Source organism: Haemorhous mexicanus, chromosome 11 (assembly GCF_027477595.1).
Source record: "Haemorhous mexicanus isolate bHaeMex1 chromosome 11, bHaeMex1.pri, whole genome shotgun sequence".
NCBI lineage: Eukaryota > Metazoa > Chordata > Aves > Passeriformes > Fringillidae > Haemorhous > Haemorhous mexicanus.
This window is the reverse complement of record NC_082351.1, coordinates 21,673,193-21,698,170: the sequence shown is the minus strand read 5'-3', so window position 1 is coordinate 21,698,170 and position 24,978 is coordinate 21,673,193. Positions and strand designations below refer to the sequence as shown.

General features: G+C 43.1%; 1 protein-coding gene across 12 annotated transcripts in view; it reads right to left on the bottom strand.

The window, feature by feature from the left end:
- Positions 1-997: 997 nt before the first annotated feature.
- The window catches only part of CHL1 (cell adhesion molecule L1 like), a 132,546-nt gene continuing 108,565 nt past the window's right edge, over positions 998-24,978 (bottom strand). For 8 of the 12 annotated variants that reach the window (XM_059856832.1, XM_059856839.1, XM_059856834.1 and 5 more), the window contains 11 exons: positions 23,910-24,011; positions 23,502-23,699; positions 22,312-22,382; positions 19,111-19,333; positions 17,823-17,938; positions 17,462-17,666; positions 17,109-17,231; positions 16,561-16,740; positions 8,782-8,913; positions 7,971-8,043; positions 998-6,061 (listed from right to left, as the gene is read on the bottom strand). In XM_059856832.1, coding sequence (XP_059712815.1) covers positions 5,845-6,061; positions 7,971-8,043; positions 8,782-8,913; positions 16,561-16,740; positions 17,109-17,231; positions 17,462-17,666; positions 17,823-17,938; positions 19,111-19,333; positions 22,312-22,382; positions 23,502-23,699; positions 23,910-24,011 — 1,640 coding nt within the window. In that variant the 3' untranslated portion in view covers positions 998-5,844. Of the gene's footprint in view, positions 6,062-7,970; positions 8,044-8,781; positions 8,914-8,972; positions 9,716-16,560; positions 16,741-17,108; positions 17,232-17,461; positions 17,667-17,822; positions 17,939-19,110; positions 19,334-22,311; positions 22,383-23,501; positions 23,700-23,909; positions 24,012-24,978 lie in introns of those variants that run through there. The other 4 variants (XM_059856842.1, XM_059856843.1, XM_059856840.1 and 1 more) reach the window with 3 other exon arrangements.

Here is a 24,978-nt window from a genome sequence, read left to right as displayed (position 1 = left end):
GCTCACAGTACAGGGTGAGTAAAGCCTGTGAGAGATGCTCACAGTGCACAGGGTGAGTAAAGGCTGTGAGAGATGCTCACAGTACAGGGTGAGTAAAGGCTGTGAGAGATGCTCAGAGTACAGGGTGAGTAAAGGCTGTGAGAGATGCTCAGAGTGCACAGGGTGAGTAAAGCCTGTGAGAGATGCTCAGAGTACAGGGTGAGTAAAGGCTGTGAGAGATGCTCACAGTGCACAGGGTGAGTGAAGGCTGTGAGAGATGCTCAGAGTACAGGGTGAGTAAAGGCTGTGAGAGATGCTCACAGTACAGGGTGAGTAAAGGCTGTGAGAGATGCTCAGAGTGCACAGGGTGAGTAAAGGCTGTGAGAGATGCTCACAGTACAGGGTGAGTAAAGGCTGTGAGAGATGCTCACAGTGCACAGGGTGAGTAAAGGCTGTGAGAGATGCTCACAGTGCACAGGGTGAGTAAAGGCTGTGAGAGATGCTCAGAGTACAGGGTGAGTAAAGGCTGTGAGAGATGCTCAGAGTGCACAGGGTGAGTGAAGGCTGTGAGAGATGCTCAGAGTACAGGGTGAGTAAAGGCTGCGAGAGATGCTCACAGTACAGGGTGAGTAAAGGCTGTGAGAGATGCTCACAGTGCACAGGGTGAGTAAAGGCTGTGAGAGATGCTCACAGTACAGGGTGATGGTTTGGTCCAGGAGAGGATCTCATGGAATCAATGAGGAATTAAATTCAGGCTGTTTGCAGGTCAGCTTCACCCTGCTTTGGTGTCATTTCTACAGGGCTGCTGATCCATGGAGTCCAAAAATCCCAGTGAAAGCCAAGGGCAGCTCAACCTTGGTGTGAAACCAAAAAAAACCCAACCCTACCTGTCACAGCCTAGAGAGGGCTGAGAGTCACAATTCAATCAGATTCCCAGCAAATAAACAGTGTCAAGTGAAAAAAGAATCAAACAAAACCCCCAATCAAACAAAAGAAACTTGCTGATTGCAGCCAAGGCTTTTGAAGATTACATCAAGTCAAACTTTTATTAGCAAAGTTGTATTTCATGTAAAATGAAAATATCTTTTCAAACCATACGTGCACATCTGCGTGGTACAAACAGCAACTACAGTACAACACGTTTCTCTAAACTTTAATCAATGCACACTAACATTTAGCTCCCAAAAAAGTAACATTGTGATGGTGACACCACATTTGCTTTGATCTTTTTCTCATGAAATTACAAAGTCTCTTGTTTAAAGTCAGAACCATAGTAATAAAAAATGAACAGACAGAATGCTTTGGCTCAAACCCCCCGAGGGGCTCCTGCCTGAAAACAGAACAAATCAGTGCAGATCACTTGAGATTTGACATGAGAGATCCAGAGCTGCAATGTAAACATGGCCTGCTACTCCAGAGTGGTTTGTACCTTGATTTTTCGTCATAAACACTGACAGAGATGCAGCTGAGGGTGTGATCCATTGGCAAACAAAGGGAATTCTGCACGAAGAATTTCCTTTCTTTCTATCTGTTCTTACAGGTAAGCAAAACAACCTAAATACACTCCTTATCTGCACAATAATGGCTGTGAAAAGTGATGATGAGGTTTCCTCTCAAAAGCTCAAGGAGCAGTGAATGTTATTCTAACTTTTCTTTACAAAATGTGGAGTCACTGTTTAAAAACCCCACTTTTTTTTTTTTTTAATACATAGAAAGATTGTGCTACGATTTGTATTCATGTCAAAAATAACATTGGCCTGAAAACTTTGCTGAAAACCTCTCGTGCACTGGATTGAAGCCATTCAGCCAATGGAAGCAGCTCCCAGGGAAAGAGCTACTCACTGGAATTTGTGGAACATCAACACAGCAGTCATTAAAAAAATCATTAAATCATTTGCTAATTAGATCCCTTTAAGATGTGAGTTACAACAAAGGTTTTAAATTTTTTTTATATGAACACATGATTTTATCCAGAGGGGGAAGTTAATTTCCTGATTTGATTTCTAATTATTTTCCTAAAGATTTGATTCCTAATGTTCCTCCTAAGATCCAGCCCCAGCAGGGCTTTGATGCCCAGGGCTGTGCCCAGATCCTGCTGGGGTGCAGAGCCATGAGGGTTTCTGGAGATTGGATCCCCTGATTTTACCAGAGAGGGAAGCTGGGGCTGTTCCTGCAAGTTCTTGATAATGTCATTAAATTTTTATATATGTGTGTGTCTATAGATGTTTGTGTATATGTATATATACATATATATATATATGTAGATGGATATATATATATGCAAATTAGAGACAAATTATCAATATTATGCTGCTCTGGGAATCCAAACAGCTCCCTTGGGAGAAAGGATAGAGGGTTTTTATAGCCATTACATTATTTAGGAAGAGCTGATTTTATTTGTTTAAAGGACAGAGGGTTTTTTTACCCGTTATTTAGGAAGAGCTGATTTTATTTGTTTAATCTTGTGCACAGTAAAAACTGCACAACTTCTTCAGCAAGACCCATCCCTCTCTTCTTCCAGAGGCTGCTTAAATCCCCAGACCTGGATCTGTGGGGCCAGGGAAATGCCTCCTCCCTGCAGGGTGGAATTACATCCTGGTTTTTGACCTGGGTATCAAACCTGAAAGTGCCATTTCCCCTCTCACTTGTTCTGAGGCAAAATGTGTCAGAACCAAATGGACCCAAGCACAGCCTGGCATGGGATAATTAATAATTCCCTGCTCTGCTCCCAGGGCTGGACTCCCTCCTCCCAGCAGGCAGGCTGGAATTCCATGCTAGGTGTTAAGTGATGAAATCCCCATGGAAATCCAGCAGTTAATTTTAATAAACACATCTGGCCAGAGAAAAAAAAAAAAAAAATGCAAAAAAGTCCCAAACAAACCAAGGCAAGGATTTAATGCTCAATGCACTAGTTCACAATAGGGAGTGATTTTTGGGGCTGTTCTGTGCAGGGGCAGCAGTTGGACTTTGATGAATTTGTGGATCCCTTCCAAGTCAGGAAGTCCCAGGAACTGCAGAGCAGTTGGTGACACTTTCTCTGAGCTACCTGGTCACACTGCCTCTCACCTGGCTCAGCCCAAGACAAAAACACAGCCCAGCTCCCTGCAATGACAAAAAACTCCCCAGGAAAACCTCAGCTTGCTTTGAAAAAACAAAATCTCTAAAAAACCATCACATACCTGCACTTTCCAGGGTACCTTTACAGCAGAAAAAATCCCAGTGCAGGGAAAAAAGGAAAATCAATGACTGGGGAAGAGAAAACAGCTCAGGTGAGTGAGATTTCCTGGGAGTTTGAGCCACTTGTTTAATATTCACTGGGCATATTCCTCAAAACCCGTGTTCAAAAATCCAGGTTCCATTGCACATCTTTTCCTCCCTGTTTGATTTTCAGCTCCTGAGGCATTGTGGAACACCAACATTAGGATTTAAGGCTGTGAATTAAAATCTGAGTGGAAAAAGCAGCACCACCAGCACATCACAAACAGCTCTTAGCAGGGACAGAGCAGGAGCTGCATGAGAGGTTTTATATCCATTATTGGAGCATTTGACACTCACTAATATGGTCTGAAACAGAGAAATTTAACATTGTTTAACAGAAGCATTTTCTGGGATGAGGGGTCTGGTTCCAGTGACCCACAGGAAAATGTGATGGGTGTGTGCAGGAACAGCCCCCCAGCCCAAAGTGAGGATCTGGGGGAGCCCACCCCAGCTTTATTCCCTAATTTTCAAAGATGTTTGATCAGGGCAGATGATTCCCAAAGGAAAGACATGAAAAGCAGCCCAAAGCAAGCAGCAGGTTGTCACAAGCCTAATCAGTTCTTAGATTTTATCTGCTTTGGGCTGCAGCAGACACGAGTCAGCAGATAAAGATGCTGCTGGGAAATGTCTCTGTTGATGAGATGCCAATTTTCACATTTCTCTAATTGTGCACTCCCTTCTTTGGAAAATTTCTTTATTCCCCCCCCCCCCCCCCCCCCCAAATTAAAAGGCTTTTGGACCTTTTCAGTGATTGGATTGAGTGAAGTACAGAAAATAGAATTTTATAAATAATAAAAAGTGAATGATGTGGGTCACTGATATGAGATAATTTCTGATTGAGGGCAGATTTCCATTCACCATTTTACATTTATAGGCACAGCCTGAATGGGACTTTGGGCTGGCTGTTTGGTGTTTGCTTTTTCCAAATAGAGGTTACACAAAAAGCCCTTAAAAGCTCCAATTAAAACCCCAAAAAGAGGCACAGATAAGCAGAAGCTTCAGCACCAAAGGCTTCCAGAAACCTCCAAGCTCTGAGGAGCAGCCCCAGCCTGGGGGGAGCTGTGTGGGATCCACAGCCCTTCCACTGGGAAAAATCTGCATTTCCCTGGGCTTAATTGTAGCCCTTGCTGGAAACCCAGAACCACGGGAGTAATTCTTGCTTCCTCTCTTTCTTCCACTGCAATCATGGAGGAGCCATTTGGGGATATTTGCCTAATTGCTATCAGGATGCCAAACAGCTTTTAGGATCTATTCCTCCTGCAGGAGCTACTGAAAAACCTTTATCATGGGAGTGACAGAAGAAATGAAGCCACGTTGATGCTCTACTCAAACAAGCAGATTGAAAAATACAAATGTTGTTAAAAAGAGATTCAGGAGATTCCAATACAAAAAGACCAAAAAAATGTGCTGTACAGCTCGGCTGAGTTAGTGTTGAAGAGGCAAAGAACCAGATTTAAACCAGCATTCAGTCAACAAAAGAGGAAAACAAACTCTACCATAATAATATTTTCTCTTTGCTTTTGTTTTTTTCTTGTTTATTTAACAGCGAATAGGCTGCAAAGAAATGAACTCTTGAAATTCAGGTAGGTCTAGTTTAGGTGCTGCTTGAATGGTGAGAGGTTTGGATGGTTCCTATACACACAACTCCTTCTGAAAACTAATTTTGCTGGTCCAAATCCATACTGAGAAGCAAATCTACTCATTCCTACACAGCTATACAGACCCATGCTAGCAACATGTCTCAGTTCAAAATAAAACCAGGCTGCTCTGGACTTGTGTCAATATTAATATCATATGTACAACGTCTCCATGAAATGTTGGCTAGCTCACAAATATACAGATATGAGACAGACACCAAGGAGTTTGCTTAGAAATGCAGCTTGCAGCTGGGAAAAATTAAAAATATTTCGAGTGATGATGGATGGGAACCCTGTTTTGCCTTGCCACAGGGAAGAGCTGCAGCTTAACTTCTTTAAGGAAATAGTGCCAGCTACTGGGCAGCAGCTTCACCCACACTCTCCTGTGGGCAAAGCTGCATTTCTAAGAATTAGAATTGACATCAGCTGTAACCACTAAAACAGTTTGGTTTTGAATATCATACACAAAGGGGTTTAATTCTTTAGGAAAAAATTATACAATATATAGAATATATTTCTCTGGTATTTTAAATTCTAATTTTCCTCGTTGTGTCAGTTTGCAGAGTAATCTGGTTTTGTTGGTGCCACAGCCTCAAGGGTATAACCAAGGCCATGAGGGAATTTTACACACACACCTGTGACAACAGGCATACAGGGCAAAAAATACCACCCAGAGAAACATATTCCAAGCCTAAGAAACACCTGGAGCAGCAGGCAGGGACACAGATGTACCACCAGAGCAAACTCTGGTTTGCTCAGACTAACACATCGTGTAGAAAAAAGAATTACTCTGTTTTATTCAGAAGAAAACACATAGAAATTAGGATGGAAAAATCATCTTTTAGTGGCAGTGACTGGTTTTTGTTTTACCTGGATGTCAGGATTTTCCTGACTGGCTCAGGTGGCACCCTGCTCCCCAGCACACCTGTGGGGAGCTAACCAGGACAAACACCACAATGAAACACCAATTTTAGGCGTGGAGAGGAAAAGTCGCCGTAGAGCTCCCAGTGCTTTCCACTGATCCTTTTTCCTTAGATCCAGAATAAGCTCCAATAAATGAACCATCTTCATTGAACATGCCATGCTCCCCTTCTCCATAATCTACCAGACTATCAGCACTTCCAGTGGCTTTAATGTCCCCGTTAAGTGACTGGAGGCTGCCTTTCAGCGGCTTTTCATCGCTGTCACTACAAAATAAAGAGATGCCTTGCCAAAAATCTGCCTTGCCAAAAACCTGCCTTGCCAAAAATCTGCCTTGCCATGCTCGAGGGACCCTGCTCTTGCCTTGGGAAGGGGACAGAGAGGGACACCTGGGTGGTACAGTGAGGATGGTCTGACCTCTGAGCCCTGTCCTGCTCCTCACACTCCTGAGCTCCCCCACAAGGGATTTTGTCATGATTCCAACAAATTAATTGGTTAATGGGAATTATCAATACCCATCTATTTGGGTTTTTTTCCCCTTTTTGGCCTTGGGCAGACAGAATGGACAGAGAGGGAGGGGGAAGGAAAAGAGAATGCTGGAAAGGATTGGAGGGCTCTGTTCCAGCCACCAGGGCTGATGCCAAGTCTTTGGAACCTCACAGAGAGACACTCCTCACTTTACAAAGCACTGGGCAACATTCAGGGCCTATTTATTTAATTTTCCCTTTGAGGTGGGTGGATGAAGTGATATCACTTCAGGGGGACACATCTCACTGCTTTGGGAAGATCCCCTTGAGTTTAAATGGCCAATAAAGGTGCTTTATTTTATTTTACCAGAGTTTATCCCACTGGAGTTTGCCCCTGCTAAGTGGGAGGAACTGGGAAAAAAACAAAGCAGAATCAAAGTCTGCATCTGCAGTTTCTGTCCAGTGAAAATTCCAGGGAAAAGGGGAAGAACTGGGAAAAACCAAAGGAGAATGAATGTCTGCAGCTGCAGACTCTGTTCAGGGAAAATTCCATGAAAAAGGACATGGCCACCACAGAAATTCTGGGGAAAAAAAGGGGAATTTTGCTGGCCATTCCTCCTAATGGCACTACAGAAGAGGAACAAGAACAGGACATTTGAGGGGCTTGGGAAAATATTAAAAGATGATATAAAAAAAACTAAATTAGGCCTCTGGATTAGGGACATAATTACTCAAGTAGAGCCCTTGCTGCTAATGCCAGCTCAGTGTCAAATCTTTGGCAATTTTATCTAAGGAGGGACAGGGAAATGAACCTGAGCTGCATTTCTTCAGGATGGACTCAATATGTGCATAAACAACACAGAAAAAAAATCACTACTTTTCTGCACAGGGCATTTCTCCTCAGAAAAAAAGACAAGTTTGGATTTCAGGGGAAAAGGAGGGGGTCAAAGTTATTAACCTCAGGGCTTTCTTACCTTTCTAAATATTTGTCCCATTAGAAAGCATTAAAAATTAAATAAAGATGAAATTATGCAGAAAAAAAAAAGCCCTACTCCAGTACAAATAATGTAGTATATATAAGTGGGATTTCAACAGCAATTTTATGCCCTTAAGGGCAGCAACACCAGTTTCCCAGCATGGTTCTTATAATTATGTATTTCCCTTCATCTCACAATTACATATTGCTATAAGTTTTAGTTATTTTAAAGCAGCCAAAGTGGTTATTTCAATTCTCCTACAGGGATTTCTGTAGAGAGATGTTTGGCTTTTTAATATTTTTTACCATATTCCAAACTTTTCTTTGTTTTCTTCCCCAAAATTCCCCATATTACATGATTTGGGTCTGAGTTTCAAAAACCCACTGAAGACATAGAATTCAGTCCACTGACTTCAGTGGGCTTTTCAGCAGCACCCCAAATTATCATATATATTTACATTATTCATACAATGCTAATTTAAAAAAAAAAACCCAAAAAAGTAAAAAATAACCACCAACACATCAGCATTTCCTTACATCCCAGCTTGGATGGATTGAAATATACTGGAGATACCTTTATATTCCTACTCTTATCCACTCCTATGAGGTTTGCTTTGAAAATGAAAAACAGCATTAATTGCATGCCATAAAAATGTCCCGAATAATGATGGCGTTTGGAAACAAACACAACCCCAAGAAACACAAAGCCTTGTGAAAGCAGGTCCTATTTACCTATATTCCCCAAAGATTTCATCTTTTATTGATTGAGCTTCGGGATCTGGATGCAAATCTTCTTTTTCTTTCACTGTGCAAATAAAATAAAGGACAGATCTCTGTGTTGTGTTCTGCCATGGGTTTTTATCTTCCCAGGGGCAATGGGAAAACCATCTGCACTCCCCTCCAGCCTGGCCTGGAGCTGGCTGGACACAACCTGGGAGCTTCCAAGAGTTTGAAACCATTCCCTAATTTATTATGAGCCAGTATTTATAGAGTCATGGAATGGGGCTTGGGTTGGAAGGGACCTTAAATCCCACCCAGTGCCACCAGGGACATCTCCCACTGTCCCAGGGTGCTCCAAGCCCTGTCCAACCTGGCACTGAATGTTTTCAGAGGTGGAGCAACCACCACCTCTTTGGGTAACCAGATTTCCACCTCAATGCATTTACCTAAATCCTTACTCACTGTTTGGATAGTGACAGAGGTAATTTTTAGCAAAATATTCCTCTGTTAAACTGCCTGTGGAAGTTCTGTCCATGTGTCCAGCAGCAGTTCCCAGGTGGAAAGTGGGCAGGGAGTCCTGCCAGCAAGGATTAAATGCTGGAACATTCCAGAAGTGCTGGGAAAGGCCTTTGCAGGCTCTGTGACCAGCACAGAGCACAGTTTCACTTACATTCATTACAATCCCTTCCGTGGATATTTATCAAAAGCTACAAATCCTAATTGGATGTTTGTGCTGGCGGCCTCGCGGCCCCCAGAGAGAAACCTCTGAAGGATGTTAGTTATTAACATGTGAGCAGAGGGAAAGGACAATAAATCCCTTTACCTGAATATTTGCCTCCTTTATTTCTTCTGACAAAGCAAATTGTCAGCAGCAGCAGGGTGAGCAAGGCGATGGCACACATCAGCCCGATGAACCAGCCCTGGGTGGAAATCCCCTCGTAAATGCCAGCGTAGGCTTGGGGAGATGGGAGAGGAGCAAAAAGGGAGACAATTAATCAGAGGGAAAGGGCAGCACCCCACAACAACACAAGAACACACCACGTTCATCTCTGGATTTTAATGGAATCGGTCTATGGCCACTGATGGTGCTCAGCTTCATCACGAGGCAGGAATGTCCAGAGTGTGACATTTGGGACTGGAGGGGAGCGTGCGGGTGACAAGGGACAACACAGACACTTGGCAAGGTGGCTCTGAGAGAGCAGTTGAGTCACAGGATTAGCACCACACAGGAAAGCTGAGCACAGAGTTGTTAAGCCTCTCATGCAAAAGCAGTTTTGCGAAAGAGAGAGAGGTAAAAGTGCCCCCAGGACGTGCAGATAGCCAAACTGGCCACTTAGGGGTTTTTTTATCCCAGCTGCCCTCTACATTGCAGAGGTTTGTGAAGGTTTTGGATTGTTCCAGGCTGTTGTAAAGCACAGGGCTCAGCCAAGAGCCTGGGATGTGTTTGTGCTGCCATGGGATTCAACTGCAAAGGGCCAACCTCAACCCCACAGCACGGAACGATGAGTTTGGGACACTCACACTGCACGGGAACCTCAGCATCGATTCACATGGAAAAACAAACGTTCAGCACCTCGAAGGGCTTCGTGTCTCACCTCTCCCCCTGGTCTCAATTACATCTTCAAAAATGCTATTGTTATCCACCCAGTTCTTAGTCACTAGGCGGATTGTGTACTCAGTGCCAGGCTCAAGGGCCTCGCTGGGCTGAAACTTGGGGGTGGGCTTTACTGCGTCTGAAATCCTGCCGCTGCCTTTACCTAGGGAATGCACACAGCCAAGGCACAGGGGTTAATGGCATTCATGGACAAGGAGCCTAGGAAATGCACAGTCACAAATAACAAATACAACACGGAATTTTAAACATTTGGCATCGGGCAATCTGATTTTCCAAAGCAAAAAAAAAAAAAAAAAATACCCCCAAACATCCCCCTCTGTTTGATTTTTAGTGTTCCATCAGATGAAATCAACGGCAGACCGGAGTAATCCTGATGTTCAGGAAGGGGTTTGTACATCTCCCAGGATGAAAGTTAATATTGATGGGGGATTATGGATCTGCTTGAACTAATGCCTGCTTAAAAAATTACAACTTGCAAATGGGCTTGCTTTGTATGGATAATCTGGGGTTTGATGCTTCTCCCATTGAACTGAACTCAGCAGGGAAGCACAGACAGCTTGTTAGCTGGATATGGATCCTTATACGTCTCCCAGAAAAAATTAACAGTGGGATTTGTGCTTGCTTCTCTCCTGACAGTGATTTTCTGTGTCCTTTTAAATTCCACGATGCCTGCACGAAGCACTGGTTTAGAAACAAGTCAACAATTTGCCTGAAGTGAACATTTAGGCATTTAAGTGTTGCTGATGAGTTTCATATTTGATTAGGAAAAGGTAAATCCCACTAGTTCTGGTTATGGAACCTTGTTATTTGCAAAACACCTCCTGTAACCCCATCTGCATTCAGATTGTGGGCATTAAATGAGATTTTTCAGAACAGCTTTTGTGGAAAGCAGGAGAAAAGGCATTCCAGCAGCTGACAATCACTGCCTGGACATGGACAGCCCACTCAGCAAATTCAGAACTGTGTGTGACATGGAGGGGTCTCTTACAACATGGAAGTGTCCCTGTCCTCGATGGCAGGAGAGAAATTTGGGTGGGGCTGCACTTAATAAAAGTAATTACTGAATTGTTCTCAGTTGTCTGATTTGCCTGTTTTGTCCAAAGCCAACTAAACTAAGGCTTGAGCACAAAGTATAATCTGACAACTGCTCGGCCAATTAGCACTGACAGGGGAACAATGCTCATTAATACTTCAACTGGTAAATAAGCAAAGCAAGAAGCTGCTGGAGATTAAGGCTGAGTTGACAGCTGAAGGGAAAAAAAGAAAAAAAAGATTAAGATAAATCCAAGCACAGTCAAAGCAGCAGTTCAGGATAAGTTTGTAAGGCAACTCTCCACATATTACAATAAGCAGTTAAATGAGCAGACCACTGGGACCAGAGAGAACACATCCAGCTGAAACACTGCTGATACTGAAGCACAGCTCATTAGCATAAATTAATCCATCTATGGCTAATTTTTGCTAAATGAAGTATGTGAAACCCAGCTATAGTTTTTAATCAAACCGAAAATTAGGCAACAGGATACCACAGGTACGTTTTAATTACAGGCTTTAAAATCAAGGCATCAGAAAAATGGGAATATTATCCATAAAGGAACAGGAATGAACATGAACCTTCAACCCAATGTCTGTTAAATACCACTAACACTCGTGCATGACATGGAAATTACATGACCCCAAGTGTTCACCAGCCTCCTAAGGAAGAATTTCTCCTGAATTCCTGGGAAGCAAATCCTAAACCTTGAGCTCCTGCCACGTGGTTTGTGGTGCATGTTCTTAAACCAGCTTTTCCAGTCCCTCTCTGCTTCCTTTTTATTCCAGCCTCTTTCTGAACCAGCAGCTCTTTAGAGAAGCAGAAAGAGGGAAGTGAGATGGCTGAAAAATCCCTTTTTCTGTCCATTTATTGCTCATCTCTGTCTGTTGCTGCAGCTGCCCTGGCACATGGAGCAGCTCAGGGCTGGGATGGACCTCTTGGGATGAGGGTGATCCCAGCCTAACCTGGCACTGGGGATTTACCAGCAGCTCTCCCTTTAGCATCTCCTATCCCAAAACACTCTTTTTTTCCTTTAAAACTCAGAACAGGTGTCCAGTGCTGGATTTTGAGGTTTCTTTCCATGCCATTTCTTCCTGGCCTGTGTGACACAGCCAACAGGGGCCCTACAGAGGAGTAAGATTTGCTAATGGGGGTGGGTTTTGTGGCTGGAATAGAAAAAGCAGGGTGGCCTCCTGTAAAATAAGAGCAAAGATACACAGATAAGGCAAAGCTCCACATTCTGGAAGGCCAGGAACATCCTGAAAGCTGCAGGAATTAGCTGCAGAAAATTGAAAGCAGTTGGGTTGGGTTTTTAATCTCCAATAAGGGAGAGGGAGCATTAGTAATAAAGGCATATCACCAGCACTTCTCATCTTCCCCCACTATTTATCAGCCACACCATGGGACTTGCATGAACATTAAACACTGAACTGCAATTTTACAATATTCCTACTGGGCTCCAAGATTTATGAGGAGAACAGAACACACATTTTTTATAGAAGATTATGGTATAAAGGGAAAAACAATAGAAACCACCCCCGAAGATTTTCCAGAGTGTTCTCCAAAAGTTACTACATCTGTTATAAAATTCACTTATATTAAAAAAAACCTGGCAGACTGAGAGCTAAATACTAATTGTGGGCAGCATCTTAATTTATAACCATACCTGTCTAAATACATCTGCTGCAATAAATGCAAAGCTGAACTTCCATTAATTTTCCCCTGCTGCCTGGCTGTTAAAAATGTATAAATATGCAGCACAAGTATCCTTCATTTTCAGGGCTTTTCAGTGCAGGAGGTAATTCATGTTAAATTTGGATTATTTTACACTACTGAGATTAGCAAACCTGTTGTATGTAAAGTGTATTGAGAAAAAATTATAGGTGAGGTGATGATCAAGAAATTTGCACCGATTTCATTAGATTTTCTTGATTGTGAGCTAAAAAATAGGGTTTGCTGCTAGCAGCACCAGTGGTTACATACAGGAAAGGTATTTTATTATTCCTTTTCCACTGTGCCCATGGCAAAGGAGAGCTGAACCCACATGCCTTGTTCCAAATGGTTACTCTGGTCCTGAAGGATGGGAGCCTCTCCCTAAGATTTTCCAAAAGCCTTTGGGAATTACGTGCCAGCATCCTCTGGAATATAATGAAATTGGTGAACTTTTATTTCCTGGCTTCTCTGGAGAATAAACCCACAACTGTGTGGCTTCATGTGGATGAATTTCTCATTAATGCTTGGATTTCTGGACACACAATGATAATTCTCAACATGTAATATGTGTTTGGTAATCCCCGAGCAGCGCTGGCGACGAGATGAAAAGGAGCTTTGTGCTAAAGAAGGGCTGCTACATTAAATTAATCTTTTCACTTCTGGAAGAACATTATTTTGTGTTATGTTTCTGAGGGCTAATGATCTTGGGGAAATTGACATTTTCAAGGGGAAAATTAATTAGTTTGGAGGTCATTTAAGACATACTGCCTGAAAATATGAAGACAGAGATTATAGTCATTTTCTAAGGACAACAGACCTTCTTCTGTGGAATGAAACCAAGATGAAACCACAGAAATTAAGCTGTTATTTATTTTGCAGTACCATCCAAATCCCCTTTTGCCCAGGTTCAAGATTCATTTTATCAAGAAATGATAAAGATCTTAGGTTGCCTATAAGGGTTTCATTTTTGAGTCATTTTCCCTGTACAGATTTGTTTTTAGTGGTGCTACACAAATCCTCACACATATTAAATAAAGAAATTCCCTTTTCTTTCTAATTCCAGACAACAGTAGCAGGGATAGCTGCAAATAAATTAAAGCAACAGCAATGATGGAGATAGGTAAAAAAAATAAAATGTGAATGACTCCAGAGCTGCCACCTCAACATCTCCACTTTCCTGGCAGACTGCATTGTGAAATTCTGAAATACCCATGGCAAAGGCTGAATTGCAGCACTGGAAGTTTCCAAAGCCTTAAAATGAACAACGAGAGCTTTATGGGTTTATTATTAAACTGGAACAGAGTGGTTATAGAATCACTGAATCAACCCCCAAAGAAACGTGGAGTGCTCCATCATGGAGTTTCATTTCAGAGGGCGCCATATTTTATATCTGTCATTTACGTGGGTCACTTGAAATGATAAACTTTGACTTCTGAAATCGCTCCCCTCCTTCAAAAAGAGAGATTGTTTTAATTTTGAGCAATTGCCTCGCTCCCCAAACCACAGCTTAAAACCCCAAGGAGGTCACTGAAAAGAATGACTTTTAAATTTTTTTTGTTTGGCCTATCATGTTTAGGTGAAAAATATCGGAACAATTTAGCCAGCAAATAATGACACAGAACTCTAATGGCATCTCAGTGACAGATGCAGTGCCCTAATTTAGGGTGGCCTGAGAAGCAGCAAGGAGCACACATAAATCATAGAACTGAACCCTTGCAGCTTTCATTAATTATTCTGCTCTAGTCTAAGAATATTTCACAAGAATCAGGTGGTGCCACCACGGAAACTGAGTTTAGGAAAGTAGAGAATGAGAACAAAATGGATGTCAACATCTCTAAACCATGACAAGGTTATTCAAGGATTCAAAACACATTATTCTGGTTGCCCAATGAAGGCCAGAAAAGACAGCTAATGAGGGCAAATGGGGTATTTTTATCTTGGAAAAAAAGAGAGATATTTTTCTTTTCTTAATGAATAATAAATCATGGTGATTAATAGTTGCTACCAGATGAGTACCTGTATCCTACAGTGAGACTGGAGGCCAAAAGAGAGTTGAGAAGGAGTTTTGCTACTTGGGAAAACAAATGGCAGTTCCTGACTGGATGTGGAACTGGGACATGAAGGTTTAAAACACATTTTTTCCTGTTTTACCAGTAACTGAAAAGAATTCTGCAACTTAGAAGTCCAAGAGCACATGGGCCATTCTTCTATTTTCCATCAACTTTGCTGCACACTGTTATCTTTGCTAAAAATGATGCAGTCAGGACTCTTTTGCTTATCACATTTTCTTTCTCCTTCCCTGGGGTAAGTGCACAGCAATGGTTTCTGATTAATAGCAAGGAGCTGCTCCTCAGTACTGTGGAGTTCTCAGACTTGCTGAGCACAGTACATTTTAGTTCATTTCAGCTGAAAGTGAAAGATGAGCTATCATAGAGTGGCTGGGATTTTCCTCTAAATCACTGAACATCAGTGTTTCAGCACGGGGTGTAAGTGGCACATGAACACTTACTCCTGGTCTCTGATAAAATAATCATAAATAATGGAGCAAATGCAGTCAACTTGACGTTTATCTGGATTTTCCATGTCAAACAGCTGACCCTAATGTTGCTGGCAGTCCCCCATCTTCATGCATGGGCAGAATTTGTTTTTACAGTATTACTGAGAAGAGATTATCTGCATTTTCAATTTTCTGTTCCTGCCTGAATGCAATTCACTTATTCCAGCATGGCTTAAGGAGCTGATGTGTGGGAACAGAAACAGGACTGCACAGGAAAATGAAACAGATGAGCTCTGCTTCCCTGAAGAACACCATGGCCACATTAAAAAGCCCATCGACTGCTCTCATGGCAAGGAAAACAAACTTACCTCCCCTAATTACAAAGGAAATGTCAAGCCTGGATTATTCCCAATAGATTTTTCAGTTACGAAGCAGAGTAATGCAGAGTCCCCAGGCAGGAGCAAAGGAGAGCTCTTTACTGCAAAACCCAGGCCTTTTAAAGCAGTTAGGCCATTATCAGCTGCATTCCATTTAAGCACAACAAATGTAATTCAACCAACCACCATAAACCATGACGTGAGCACGTCACAGTTCTATAATTTGTTTTCCTACCTCCAATTCAGCTGAGTCACTTTCCCACAGTCCTCTTTACTTAGCCAAAGCAGCAGGCCCTAGCCATGATTTTACAAAGGTAACAACACCCTAATTTTGTAAGGTTTCACCAACAAACAGCATTTTCCCGCTATTCTCAGAACTCCTCCACAAGGATGAGGATTTTGTGAACTTACTGCCCTAAGGCCAGCGTCAGCTCCAATTCAGCTGAGTCATTTTCCCACAGCCCTTTTTTACTTAGCCAAAGCAGCAGCCCTAGCAATGATTTTACAAGGGTAACTAATGTTGTAAGGTTTTACCTACACACAACATTTTCCCCACTATTCTCAGAGCTCCTCCACAAGGATGAAGATTTTGTGAACTTACTGCCTTGGGCCAGCGTCGTCTCCAATTCAGCTGAGTAACTTTCCCACAGTCCTTTTTTACTTAGCCAAAGCAGCAGGCCCTAGCCATGATTTTACAAGAGTAACTAATTTTGTAAGGTTTTTACCTACACACAACATTTTTCCCACTATTCTCAGAGCTCCTCACAAGGATGAAGATTTTGTGAACTTACTGCCTTGGGCCAGCGTCGGCTCCAATTCAGCTGAGTCACTTTCCCACAGCCCTTTTTTACTTAGCCAAAGCAGCAGGCCCTAGCCATGATTTTACAAGAGTAACTAATTTTGTAAGGTTTTTACCTACACACAACATTTTTCCCGCTATTCTTAGAGCTTCTCCACACCGACGCGGATTTTGTGAACTTACTGCCTTGGGCCAGCGTCAGCTACAAGTCACCTGAGTCATTTTCCCACAGTCCTTTTCCACTTAGCCAAAGCAGCAGGCCCCAGCCATGATTTTACAAAGGTAACAACACCCTAATTTTGTAAGGTTTTACCTACAAACAGCATTTTCCCGCTATTCTCAGAGCTCCTCCACAGTGACGCGGATTTTGTGAACTTACTGCCTTGGGCCAGCGTCAGCTCCAATTCAGCTGAGTCACTTTCCCACAGTCCTTTTCCACTTAGCCAAAGCAGCAGCCCTAGCAATGATTTTACAAGGGTAACTAATGCTGTAAGGTTTTACCTACACACAACATTTTCCCCGCTATTCTCAGAGCTCCTCCACACCGACGTGGATTTTGTGAACTTACTGCCTTGGGCCAGCGTCAGCCCCTCCTCGGTGGCCGCCTTCCCGCAGCCCTTGGCCGTGCAGGCTTTGATGTAGAACTTGTACTTGGTGCTGGGGCTGAGCCCTGCCAGGTGCCAGCTCAGCGCAGAGCGGTTGGCCACGCTCACGTTGCTCACGGCGCCCACCTCGTGCGTCTCGTTGACTGCAAGGGAAGAGCACCTGGGTCAGCATTGTATTTGCTGGGAAATGCCCCAACAAAGGCAGGAATGATGCAGCTGACTCTGAGACAGAGGGGAAATTTTCCAGAGTAGAAATCCATTTTGATTTAGGGGAAATGTACACCTTTGAGTTAAGTCTGTAGATTGGAAACATGGCTGTTTAGTCTGCCTGCCTGTTCTTGCAAAAAGCCTATGCTCAGAGAAACTGCTTCAGCTGAAGGACAGAATTAGGGGGGGCACACAGAGAGAAAGAGAGACAGCCTGCCCTCTGACAGCCTCTGTGCACCTGGGAGTTTTCCTTAACTCCTTAATCCTGCTTCAATCCTGAACTCAAAGCAAACGAGGCACATACTTATCTGGTACTGCAGAATGTAGCCGGTGAGGTGGCCGTTGGCTTTCTTGGGAAGCCCCCAGGACAGAGTGACTGAGTCCTTGTCAAAGTTCAGGATCCTGAGAAAACGTGGTTGTTCAGGGACTGAAAGACAGAGGGATGAGCTTTCAGAGGAGAGGGGACAGGTCTGGCCCTACAAATTCTGGTTAAATGAGGATATAATTTAGCTCAACACCCACAGCTCTCCTTTCGAGCTAAGTGCTCTACAAATGATGGAGTTTTTACTATCACCTTAAATAAGGGAATCAACTCACCTTGTCCCAAGGACAATTTCAATTTATGTCCCTCCATCCCATATTTTCTTCTTGTCTTACCTCCTTCTGGAGTTTCAAAAACCACAGGGGAACTCTCAGGGCCATCTCCTCTGGAGGTGAAAGCCGAAACTGTCAAGCGGAATTCACTGAAGGGCTCCAGGCCAGGAATCATCCCATAGTTCCTGTCCCCTACAAACGTCAGGAAGTGTTTCTCTGGGTGATGCCTCTTTCCATCCAGCACACTTCTTGTTTTCCACCAGCTGACCTGCAAGGAGATTGGAATTTCTATAACAAATTATATTGTATAGAGATGAGCATGATCATGATCTCTCTTACCTTCCCAAAAATGAGAGACTGCAATCTGGGACTCATTTAATAATTTATTCAACTATATACAAATATTTATAGAGAGATTTGTAACCTTGTAGCCTCTTAGGTGCCCACGAACTCTGTCCCTTGGTATCCCAAACCAGAAGACTTTGACCAGGGTGCTGTTCACGACCTCCACCGACACGCCCAAAGGAGCAGCATCTGGAACTGTAAAAACAAACGTCCCAGGTGTTAAAAACACTTCCAAGAGCCCAGATTCACACTGTTCACAGCTCCAGGGCTTGGCTTTCCAGCTCCAGCTGTGCCACTTCATGCAGTCTCACTGCAGGCAAGCCAAAAGCCATTCCACCTGCATCCAGTGGGTGGAACAGGCCAATAAACATTATTTTTCTGTATTTTTCTGCTGAGGGTTGAGATACATGTGCACTGGGACACATGAATTTCTACAGCAGTATTTATGATTTCCTGTTTCAAGCAATGCTTACAGCAGTGAGAAGAATAAAAAAAATGATTAACACGGCACTTAAGAAGGCAATCATAAAGGTTTTTTTTATAATCAATTTCATTTTACAACCAAGCTCATTAAACAGTAGGATTTTAATCACTGCATAACACAGAGAGCTATTACAGTGCCTGAAAAAAGGAGGCCTTGATCCATTGACAACTGAATTGTGGGGAATATTTTCCACTGGTAGATGCAAAATTAGACTCATCACAGAGAGACAAAGAAAATAAACATGCTGTGGAGTTTCTTTATTCTTGTTCCCGCTATTCGCCACCTCTTCTGCACCACCAGACCTTCTGTTCCCACCTCTGGGTGGGCAGTGGGGTTCTCCTGTCTGACCACCACCGAGTCCATTTCCAGCACTAAAACTCCACTTGGGAGCCATGGAAAACCATGGGGCTGAACCCAAGCTGGAGAGGATGACACATTCTTCAGGGACTCATGGACAAGGTAACACCAACACCCGGGGGAATTTGGCTTTGTCTGCAAATTCACCCAAACATCCAGTGCCTGTGAGTTTGTCCTTAATTGTCAGACTATTTAACTTCTGACAGTGCTAAACTGTTGGGTCAAGCCTCAGAGAGCCCAAAGATTTTTTCCCTACCAAGTACAACCCGACTGCTACACTTCAGAGACTTCTCATGGCCTTCAAACAAGTACCCAGACTAAGCCAACAACTGAGATTAATGAGAGCACAAGCGACCTTTCCAAAAAAAACCCTCACACTCCAGCAGGCTGGCATCCAGGCACCCAGCATGGGTCATGCCCATGCCTCATGGAGCCCATCAGGCTGAGCACTGGCACTCCAGCAGATTTGGACTGCCCAATCCATCACTCCACCCCCCATTTTTACAGGCAAGCTCCTGCCACTCACCGTCCTCTCCTGAATATCCAATGGTGATGTTTGGCTCTGGGCCAGATCCTAAATTATTGACAGCCTGGACTTTGATCTCGTAGGGCACGAAGGTGGGCACGTTCCGCACGCTCAGGGAGTGCTTCTTCACCAGCTCCTCGTTCCAGTCCGTCTCCACACCCCGCTGCCTCCAGCTGACCTTGTACTCCAGCCCCGGCCCGTTCCTCTCCATGGGCTTCAGTGGCTGGGGAGAATTAAAAGAGATCTTGTTTGCCTTTGCTGAAATCACCAAACAGCAGCCGAGGGGAGGGGGGATGGTTTTGTGTCACTCTAGTGTGGTGGTGTTGGCAGGGGTCCCAGGACAAGGGAAGAGATGAGAATCTTGACTCCATGTTTCAGAAGGCTGATTTATTATTTTATGATATATATTATATTAAAAGGAAATTATATATTAAAACTATCCTAAAGAACAGAAGAAAGGATTTCATCAGAAGGATAACAAGGAATAGAAAAGAATAATAATAAAATCTTGTGACTGCTCACAGCCTCGACATAGGTGGCTGTCATTGGTCATCGAGTAAAAACAATTTCACATGCTGGGTAAACAATTCTCCAAAGCAGAAAAACAAGGAGAAGCTGAAGCTTCTCCGCTTCTCAGGAGAAAAGATCCTAAAGAAAGGATTTTTCATAAAATATGTTTGTGACATTCTAGCACGTGAAATAAAATGACACGCACGCTGGAACCTCCAAGGTAAAAAGAAGGGAAGTTTATTTTCTGACTCCAACACTCATAGATTTTTAAAAGTGACAGTGGATTGGAGGATGACAGTGCCACCTCTCCAATGATGCTGGACAAACCAGCAGTCCATCAAATTTCTCCACCTCCAAAGAAGAATGTAAAAACAATAACTATTTACATAAAGTGCATGACAAAGTTTGTTACAAGAATGTAAACACCAGAATGCTTAGAAGAACTTAGAACAGGGTGACACTTTTGGAATGTGTGTTTCAACACTGGGAGAGGAAAGGGGCAAAAACCCCATGCTTTGAGGTTTTGCTGTCATTTTAATTTGAGGATGACTGGAACAACAACAAAGTGACTTCAAGAGAAAGGAGGGTGAAAGGCTTGAATTAAAATCCAGATTAATTGCTGGGAGCCGTATTTCTGCCTCCTACACACATCAGGTTTTGTTTTGCCACAGGTTTTCCTGTGTGAGGTAAAATCACACGCCTTCAGCACTACTGAATTGCACAGTCTGGCATAAGGCTGTGTGTGCCTTTTAGCAGAGATAAAATTTGCATTTTGTCCTAGAATTTTATGTAGCACAGCAAGTTGGGTCATTAAAATTTAGATTTGTTCTAACTACACACCAAATGGTTGAAATTACACCTGGACATTTAATGTGCAACTGCTAGGCCTCTCTGTTTTACCAACCAGCTGGAGAATTCATCCCAGCAGGGTTTCCAGCTAATTACCATGAATTTATAAAATATTAGGAGATGTATAGCGATAGCTTGTCATGAGACATCCTCAAATTGAGTTTATTTCTCTGAAAATGCACTACTTTAATTAAGAAAGTTAAATAATCACCTATCCTACCAAAAAAAGCTAAACCTTGGAACAGCTGTGGGTGTTTCCCACCATATAGACTGCTTTTAATAATATTTAAATATAGGCAAATATGAAATATATAATAGCTGGTTTGTGTCCAAGAGGTCTGACAGGAAATAGCATCCAATACCAGTAGAAAGCTATTCCTCTGACGTTCCTCATGCAAGGGGAGACCTAAATTTGGGGAATCTGCAAAAAATTCCCACTGCTCTGCTCTGCTGTGAGGACCTTTGGGATATGAGGCAAAGGAATTGGGAGATTGGGCAGCTTTCTTACAGGCACCACCTCCACAGCAAAGATCCCAGGGAATGGGATTTGCAAGAAAAGCTGGAGAAGTAAAAAATTCCTCCTAAAACCCTGATTTCTTGCATAGAGTTAAACTGCAGCACTGCTTGACTCTTATTTTGATCTCCCTTAAAGCTGCAAATCCTTGCCTGAAAATCCCAGTCACTAAAGCTCAGCTGGTCTCTTAATCCAAAATAGGCAGATTAACATCACTCTGCAGCCTTTGTCTGTCAGAAATAGCCCGTGCAGTGCCCAGCAGTTCCTCTGAAAAGCACACAGCAAATGCCATAAATAAATGAATATCCTGTTTAACAACATTTTAATGATTCAACAAGATTTAACCAAGCCCTTCCAGCCCATTCTCTCCTTTCAGGCTCAGCTTTCACTTCCACTTCTGCCCTGTCTGAGCAGTGATTATGAAGTTCCTGATGCTCAAAGATGTGTTGGCCATCCCAGTATTTCCCAGTAAACATACTGGGTAATAAAACTCTGCATTTCATGGATTCATTAAAGATGGAAAAGACAAGATCAAATCCAACCTTTTCTGAGAGGCAGAATTGTCTCTCCTGGCCCTGGGCTAAAAATCCCATTCAAGTCCAAGCCCATGGATCTTGAGGGCCATCTCCTTTTGGATCCAATTCTACCCCAAACCATCACTTCCCACTGGGGAAACATTTGTTGTTCTCCTCTGGGAGCAGCAGATTGAGGAGCAAATCTCATGCAAATTGTGTGTAATTCCAGCCTCAACAAAAACCTGCTTCCCTCCACAGTTGTGGATATTTGTGCTAAACGAAGGAACACATAACTCAACTGCTGGCACAGAAGCTCAAGGCTTAAAACCCAGGAAATTTGAAGCCTGGAAACCATCCTCAAGACTTTTACATAATTCCTTTGATGCACATCACAGGCTTTGGAGGTTTATCCACATTCCTTTAGTTCTTGGTGTAAAACTTCAAACTCACATTCTCTTGGGCAAGGGATCTGTAGTGTTTTTAAACTTCCAGGCTGGAAGGGCAGAAGCCATGAGCCACCCAACCCCTCCCTGGGCCTGGCTGGTAATTTTAATTGCAGAGCAGGATAAGAGCACAATTATTTGAAGCAGTTTCTTGCATAAAAGAAGCTGAGAAGAACAAATTTTGGTGAATTCTCACTATGCTTTACAGGAATTCCATATTTTTTTTAATATCTTCTGAAGTCAGACATAAAACCCAGGCTTTTGAAATAAAAATGATACTGGGGTTGAAAATGTAGAATAAATTTAAGTCAAAGTCATCTTTCAGAAGAATAAAGGACTGTTCCTATAGGATTTGCTAATCTTGCCTTACCTCCCATTTCATCACCATTTCATTGGGTTCAGAGGCTTCCACTCGGATGTTCTCTGGGTTTTTATCTGGAGCTGAAAGCACACAGGTGACAAGGTCAGTCTTCACATCCCATTTATTTGCATTTAGCATTCAAATGCCAAAAAGGATGGGAAATTCCCCCATTAGTGACAGACACTTAAACAAAAAACATTCATGAGATGAATGGCTCGGATCAGCAAAGCTGATGGGACCCAAGCACGTTGTTTCTGCAGTTTGGATTCCAAAGTGTCCCTGCTGGTTGGAGCCACCAGCTCACATGGAACTGTGACTTTTGGATTTGAAAGCACCAGATGTGGGGGGATTATGAGGAAGAGATTTCTCTCCCTGTAGGGACAGAAAACAGAAGGTACATCATTCGAGGTGCATACACAGCTGGAAAGCTGAAGAAGGACTTGAAATTTGTGAAAATGGGGGAAAAAAGAGAGAAAATGCCAAGGAATGCAAATGCTGTGCTGAACAGTTGGCCTCTAAAATGACTTTCAGGGAGACAACATTTTCTGCCCCAGTGAATGCTCTGTAAATGGAGATTTTTGACAAGCTTAATGCTCCTGAAAGGCTGCTTCTAAATCCAGCCCTTCTGCAGGAACTGTTTGTCCATGAAGGTCTGCAAAGGATGGAAAATCAGCAGAGTGAGGTGCTGGAGGTGTAGGAAAACTCAGCAGTGTGGACTCCTCCCTTTGGCACCCTAAGGAATTTTATGCAGCACAGTAAGTTGGGTCACTAAAATTTAGATTTGTTCTAACTACACACCAAATGCTCAAAACAAGACCTGGACATTTGATGTACAGCTACTGGGCTGCTCTTTTTTACCAATCACTGAAGAATTCACCCCAGCAGGGTTCCCATCTCATTAATATCTAAAATATCACAATAAGACTTGTCACGAGACATCCTCCAGCTGAATTTACCTCTCTGAAAATGCACTGCTTTAATTAATTTCAATGGTCCCCTGCCCCACCAAAATCACAGAGGGTTTTTCCAGTCCAGCAAACCAGCTGGGGGTAATTCCCACCACAGGACCCACTTTTAATAATCCCTGAGCAGCGCAAGCTGCCCTGATTCCTTCACACCCTCTGGAGCATGGGAGGGCACAGATATTCCAAAAAAAGGACTGAAAACATGGATTTTTAGGAAAGCAGAGCCAGGTTTACCAGCTGGAGGGGTCGCATAGCGCAGGGATGGTTTGCTGGGCTGGCTCCTGCCCACGGCGTTGACGGACACCACGCGGAACTGGTAATTCACGTACGGCGACAGGGACAGCAGGGCTGTGGTGTCATTCCCTGGCACTCTGGTGAGCTCCTGCCACATCTCCGGCTCCCAGTGGTTCTCTTCAAACTCTATAATTGACTCTGGGCAGGAAAAAGGACAAAAAACAAAGGAAAAAAGATAAAAAACCAACTTAGTGCAAAGTGCGCGGGTGGAAATGAACTTGCAAGAAAGGAACTGTTATAGTTAAAGTAATTCAGTCTGGCCATCAGCAGGGTTTGTGTGCTGTGACAACCAGGATGTGCCAGAGTTCTGAACAGCCCTAAAAAGTTATGCTGGAAACCCCTTCCTACCATTAACAGGGCTGTTATGGCTGGCCCCAGCTTTCCAGGAGAGTCGAACGCTCCGGTTTTGGTTTTCCGAGAGCTGGAGGTCTTCTGGTGGGTCAGGAACATCTGAGAAATAAAGGAGAAGTGTCAGGAGCACTGACAATTCTCTTTGTCCTGGCATGTTCCAGAGGGTTGGAACAGCACAGTCAGGGAAGATGGTGGTGAAACTCCTCCTTCAAATGGACAGGTAGTGGAAAGTGGGAATTGCTTGGAAAGATCCTGAATCTTCAGGTGCTGATTTTTCCCTTATAAACACAAAATCCTTCAGGAATTCATCTCCCTCTACCCACATTATTGTATTGCAACAACAGATTTTTCTTTCCCAATCAACCTCAAGATCTGCTGAGTCATTAATGGGTACTGACCCTGCTCTGGGCAGGACCAGCATCACATGGATTTACCCTGGGACAAATCAGAGTGGGAGAAGGAGCCTCAGCTCCGGCAGTTACTGAACTTTGCCTTTGAGGGTGTGAGGGAAAGGAGAACATTCACCATCCCAGCCATGGGATCTGCATTAATGGGGAACTGAGAAATTCACTACCTGCCAGCTCAATGAAAGCTCTCCCAACTAAACTTTTGACAGGCAATGTCATTTCTTACAGAAAAACCAGTGATTTCCACCACCACGACTGTCTTTGTCATTGTGAAAAAAATTCACTGCGTTCTTACTGATTTTTTAAAAATTACAATACTGAGTTTTTATCTCAGGGTACATCAAGAAGTTAAAAAGTTTATATTTGGATTTTTTCCTTTACTTTCTTTGCATTTCTTTCCCTATTTCTCTTGAACCTGGGAAAATATCAGGAAAGCACAGTTTAGTCTGCAGGCATGTTGCTGCTCTATCCTCAGAGTACAGCTGGTTAAAATTCAATGTATTAATTTAAAGATGGTGACGGCGCATCTTAAATATTCTCACCCCTCTACCTGTTCATTAAACACACAACAAATAATTAGAATTATTCTAATTATAAAATTTAATTTCAGATGCCCCTACTCTGATGTCCCTACTTAGTTCTTCAGTCAGCTCAGCAGT